At 50.0% G+C, this 6000-nt stretch overlaps 1 protein-coding gene across 6 annotated transcripts in view; it reads right to left on the bottom strand.

The window, feature by feature from the left end:
* Positions 1–399: 399 nt before the first annotated feature.
* The window catches only part of GSN (gelsolin), a 64120-nt gene continuing 58519 nt past the window's right edge, over positions 400–6000 (bottom strand). For all 6 annotated transcript variants that reach the window (XM_037984519.2, XM_007968209.3, XM_007968207.3 and 3 more), the window contains 5 exons: positions 5825–5999; positions 4296–4420; positions 3996–4073; positions 1855–1915; positions 400–811 (listed from right to left, as the gene is read on the bottom strand). In XM_037984519.2, coding sequence (XP_037840447.1) covers positions 642–811; positions 1855–1915; positions 3996–4073; positions 4296–4420; positions 5825–5999 — 609 coding nt within the window. In that variant the 3' untranslated portion in view covers positions 400–641. The remainder of the gene's footprint in view (positions 812–1854; positions 1916–3995; positions 4074–4295; positions 4421–5824; position 6000) is intronic.

Raw genomic sequence — 6000 nt, 5'->3', positions numbered from 1 at the left:
ATTACAGGCATGTGCTACCACACCTGGCTGATTTTTTATTTTTAGTAAAGACAGGCTTTCACCATGTTGGCCAGGCTGGTCTTGAACTCGTGACCTCAGGTGATCCGCCCGCCTCAGTCTCCCAAAGTGCCAGGATTACATGTGTGAGCCACCGCGCCTGGGCCCTCCCTATTTCCTTTCACATAGGTATCCCCCAGGACAATCTACACACCTCTCATCTCACTGTGGCATCGCCTCTCAGGGCACCAGGATTCACACACAGGGTGGATGCAGCTTTTCTGCTAGTTCACAGGCAAATGCTAGGCACCTTTCTGGGCATTCTCAGATTACCAGGGACATAGACAGGGCAGACGCTTGCTCTCACTGTCAGATGGACACAAGGAAACAGTTGAGCCACACTAGAGTACACACTTCAGAATGTTTTTATTGAATTTAATTTCCCAAACACAGACGTTTTAGACAATTTTGCAAGGACCCTGAATTTTTGCAGGGCTATTTTTGGATACTGTAAAAAACAAAAAACCAAAAACACCATACACACACACTCATAGCAGAGTTGCTCTGCTCGCTGTAAGGCCTCTTTGAGGGAAGGACAGTTCCAAAAGGCACTGACCGGTGACATGGGTGGGTCCTGCCCCTCCTCAGGCAGCCAGCTCAGCCATGGCCCTGTCCAAGGGGTCCACAGACCAGTAATCATCATCCCAGCCAAGGAACCAGCCCACGAAGGAGGGAGGCTCAAAGCCTTGCTTCACCACGGTGATGGGCGTCCGCCGATCCCGATTGGCTGGGTCCGTCTCGATGTACCGCTTAGCTGCAGACACACGTGCAAGAAAAGGAAACCCCAGGAATTCTTAGTGCCTCCCACACCAGGGAGAGGGTGACTCAGGACAGCAGTTGACAAAGAAGGTCAAAAGTCAAAAGACAGTAGGTCAAAGGTCAAAAGACAGTAGGTCTATGGTCCTACTGTCCCTACTGCCCACCCCCTGCCCTGGGCACCATCCTCCTTTAAAGGCATGATACCCACGTGGGTTCTCTACCACCCTGCTCAGGAACACAGGAAAGGATGGGGTTATGGCTTAACCTCCTGCTTCATAAAGTTTATTACTTTCCCTTGTAGTCCCCTACTGGAAGATATGGGAACCAATTTTTGGGTTCCCAGCTCATAAATCAGATCTATTCAGCTACCCAGAATCTGCTTTGCAACATCTTTTTCTTTTTTCTTTTTTTTTCATTTTGAGACACCATCTCGTTCTGTCACCCAGCCTACAGTATAGTGATGCAATCATGGCTCACAGCAGCCATGAACTCCTGGGTTCAAGCAATCCTCTGACCTCAACCTCCTAGTAGCTGGGACCACGGCTACACACCAACACACCTGGCTAATTTTTTTGTATTTTTTCTAGAGATGGGGTTTCACTATGTTGCCTGGGCTACTCTCAAACTCCTGGGCTCAAGTGATCCTCCTGACTTGGCCTCCCAAAATGCTGGGATTACATGCATGAGTCACCATGCCTGGCCTGCTTTGCCACATCTAAACCTTGACAAGTTCAGCTCCTGAGTATTCTGGAAACTTGAAGAGACTTCTCATCTGTTCCTTCCTTCCTCTGGAACAGATCAGTTCCTTCAGAAACCCTGAGGTTCTTTCAGAAGCCTCAGGGTTTCTGAAGGAACTGATATGTTCTTCACTACCCCAGGCAGGACTTATAAGGGGCTGGCCACAGAGGAGGAAGTCCCCACCCTATCTTGTCCATCAGTCCCCTAGAAATGATGCTCATTCCCAGACCTGTACAGAAGCCACTCCCACCACCCCACAAGCAACGGACCCCCCCTCCCCCCAGGAACTTGGGTCCTCACCAGAAGTCAAGGCTTCTGTCTTTTCTTCTTCTTGAGAATCCTTTCCAACCCAGACAAAGACCTGGAGGTGAGATGAGACATGAAAGGTACATGAGGGGTGCTGACCAAATTCACGGCTGGAGGAAGACTGGGGAGGGGCCAGGTGTCAGAAAAGACAAAGCCCTTTTTAAGCCCCTACTAAGAGAGCCCATGAACTAACACTGGAGGAATCTGGAACAGAGGTTGAAAACCAGCAACCTACAAACATGTTTTGTTTGCTCACCCACCACCTTGTGTTGGCCAACAATGTCTTTTTAAACTATTGGTGACATAAAAATCTAGATTTCCAACTTCTCTTAAAAAACTGGAGGATCTAGCAGCCTGGGCCTTCAAACCTCACTTGAGTCAAGCTGTGCAGGAGCTGGCCCTTTGAGATGGGCGGTTCTAGTTTGCCTCAGACTCCACTGCTCCTTCACATCTCCCCATCCCAGTCTGCTTCACTCGCTAACACTGCCAGCCAGGTGCCATCAGGCATTGAGTTTGAGATTCTTCTCTAAAGGTCCATAAGTCGTCTCTGAACAGCATTCACTCGTTCAACAAATGAGTGGCCAAAATATTCTCACTCATTTATTCATCCAACAAATATGCACCGAGAGTCTACTACGTCCCAGTCTGTGTGCATCTTCGTCAAAATGGGCCTACGGCTTGGAATAAAAATAACTCACCCACTGCTATCACCATTTTGAGTCTTATTACAAGTTTTATGTCACATTATTGAGCTGATTTTTATGTATCATCTATTTTTATGCATATCTAAAATATTACTTCAAAGAGCACCTGTCATTGATAAAATGGCATTAGACAGTAAAATGTCAGACTTGGTTTCTCTTACTTTTTTTTAAGACAGAGTCTCACTCTGTCATCCAGACTGGAGTGCAGTGGCGTGATCTCAGCTCACTGCAACCTCCGCCTCCTGGGTTCAAGTGATTCTTCTGCCTCAACCTCCTGAGTAGCTGGGATTACAGGCACCCACCACCACACCTGGCTAATTTTTTTTATTTTTAGTAGAGACGGGGTTTCACCACGTTGGCTAGGCTGGTCTTGAACTCCTGACCTCAAGTGATTTGCCCACCTCAGCCTCTCAAAGTGCTGGGTTTGCAAGCATGAGCCATCGTGTCTGGCCCTCTCTTACTTATTTATAAATGTGTTCCCAACTAAAGTGGAAGCCCCTCGAAGGCAGGCATCCTATCTATTTTGTTTATCATAGGATTCTCAGCACTCAGCATTTGCCTGGAAGACAGTGGTGCTGAATAAATGTTGGCTGACTGAATCCCTAACAGATGAACAAACAGATTAAGTAGCCAATGGATCAATCAATGACAACTGCTGAATGGCTCAAGCTGCAACCATTTTTGGTCCTGATCTTCCAACCGGGGATTCTGACCAGCACTGTGGGTAGTGTATTCTTATGCCTTCATGGTCAGTCACTCCATAACTCTGAGGACGCTGGCAGAAGCCACCTTGATAGGAAAGATGACTGACCTGACACCCCCATGAGAACATAAGCCCTGGGAGGGCACGAAAACGCCTACTTTATTTATTGCTCTATCCCTAGCATCTCAAACATAAAGCACCTGGTACAAAGCAGTGCCCAATTAATACTGGTTGAGTGAGTGAATGGCACCTTCCCCTGCCAAGAAGTCCTACATAATGGCCTTCTCTAGGAGATGAAGTGGAGACAGAGCCAAGAGCCCTCAAACCAGAAGCAGGAGCCCTCTAGAGTCTCTAGGTGACACTGGACAGTTTATGCCTGCAAACAAGATGCTGCTAAGTTCAACATCCCCCGCCAATAGATTTAAAGGAAGAGTTCATGCTCCTGCAAGGCCTGGGAGAGAATGATGAAGGTCATGTGATTTGGCTTTATAGGGCATTTTGCAGCTTTCAAGGTGAATGTATCTGCAAGGAAGGTACCGCCACTCCCAGTTTACAGATGAGGAAATGGAAGCTCAGAAAGAGGAAGTGACTTCCAGTAGCCTAGAGACTTTTCTGGCAACACCTGGCACTGCCTCTTTTAGGTCCTTCTAGCAACTGATCATAGAACTGGAAGTCTAGTTTCTCCCACTCCCTCTGGCAGAGACAGCCTTCACCTGTCCTTCACCCACCTGGTCCCAGGTATCCAGAAGCATGACATCATCCGTAGCCAGGTCTTCCTGCATGAGCTCACCAGGAACTTCTTCGATCTGCGAAGGAACGAAAGAGCATCAGTGAGATGTCTTCCCTCCCCTGGGTGGGCTTCCTCTCTCTGCCCCCTGAGGGAGTGGCACAGCTGGTTGCAGCTGGCAGGGGGCCCCTTCCTCTGTGCCATGCCATCAGAACTGTTTCTCCTGCCTCTGCTTCCGACCAGTCCCACGGAACTTGTCTCCTGAGGGGAAAGCAGAGGTGTGACCTCAGCAGGGGCTCACCACAAAACGTCCAATCTTGTTGGAGCAGGCGAAGAGGCGAGGAGGATGGGCATCCATCTTCTTGTCCTTCAGCCGTGGGGATGTGCGGTAGGCAGCCTTCCCGCCCAGGGCCTCCCAGAAGCCATCTGTGAGGGGAGGCCATGCCAGTTTGCCGAGGGATGCCATCACCCCTCTCTCCCATCTCATCAGACCCTGGGACCAGCCCTGCCCAAGCCCAACCAACTGCTCTCCCCCTTCTCCCCCCATCCTAAAATCCCAGGAGGTCTGGAGGGAAGAGGCCTGAGGGAATTGGAAGGTGACGAAATAGAGGCCCAGAGAGGGCAGACTTGGCAGGAGTGACACAGTCAGGACTACTATTGGCTTGAGGCTGACGACAGCATTGCGGGATGAGGATCATTAGCTCCACTCAGCTAATGAGGCGATGTGGCTCAGAGAGGTTAAGCAACACTCAAGGTCACACAGATGGTAAGTGTTAAGACCAGGATACAAATCCTGTCTGATTCGAATGCCCATATTCTTTCCACTATACCTGCTCTGTCCATGTGTATCCATTTACATTTAAATAATTCATTAAAATTAAATTCAATAGAAAGTTCAGTTCCTCATTCCCACAAATTCCCACTGGTCACATTTCAGGTGCTCAGCAGACACAGGTGACTGGTGGCTGCCAAACTGGACCCGGCAGACACAGAACATCCATCTGCATAGAAGGTTCTGCTGCACAGAGCTGCTTTAGACCAAGTCACTCGTCTCCATTTCTGTTAAGCATCAAGCAGCTGGGAATGAACTCAAAGTAACAGTAAAAAGACTGCAGGCTGGCAGAAGGAAGAGCTTCCCGGCCCACATTCTGGAAACACAGCAGGCTGGTGGCATTTCTGGCCATGGGGAGTCTAGAGATGCAAAGAGCCCACTGCCCCTCTGATGCTATCGGCGCTGCCTACCACCTTTCAAGGCTTCCCAGCGAGGGACTGCCTCCTTCCACAGCCCAGCTGCTCCTTCCCACACTGGGCTCTCCTTTCTTTCTTTCTTTTTTTTTTTTTTTTTTTTTTGAGACGGAGTTTTACTCCTGTTGCCCAGGCTGGAGTGCAATAGCATGATCTCAGCTCACCGCAATCTCCACCTCCCGGGTTCAAGTGATTCTCCTGCCTCAGCCTCCTGAGTAGCTGGGATTACAGGCATGCGCCACCACGCCCGGCTAATTTTGTATTTTTAGTAGAGACGGGGTTTCTCCATGTTGGTCAGGTTAGTCTTGAACTCCCGACCTCAGGTGATCCACCTGCCTTAGCCTCCCAAAGTGCTGGGATTACAGGCATGAGCCACCACGCCCAGGCTAGGCTCTCCTTCCTTTAGCTCCTGGAGACCCCCTTCTCTCTGACCATAGCCCTCATTTTAAAGCAACTGCTTTTAACATACATTAGGGGACAGGCCCGGGGGCATGGGGAGGATTTAGAGCCCCCAAGCCCAAGGAAAGAAGGGAAACCTAACAGCTGCGTCCTGGAGAGCAGCAGGCCCCCCACCCCAGCTCCTACCTGGCTCGCTGCCTTCTGCCACCTGCACAGGTTGGGCCCGTAGCACCCTGAGCAGCTCCTGGGCCCCCGTCTTCTCTGCCTCACTGGCTCCTGTACCCACCCACAGGTAGGCAGCTGAGGGGGTTTTCAGGACAAAGGCATCGTTGGAGTTCAGTGCACCAGCCTTAGGCAATACC

The sequence above is a fragment of the Chlorocebus sabaeus genome, chromosome 12 (assembly GCF_047675955.1).
Source record: "Chlorocebus sabaeus isolate Y175 chromosome 12, mChlSab1.0.hap1, whole genome shotgun sequence".
Classification (NCBI taxonomy): domain Eukaryota; kingdom Metazoa; phylum Chordata; class Mammalia; order Primates; family Cercopithecidae; genus Chlorocebus; species Chlorocebus sabaeus.
Note: the sequence above shows the minus strand (reverse complement) of the source record. Positions and strands in the feature narration are given on the sequence as shown.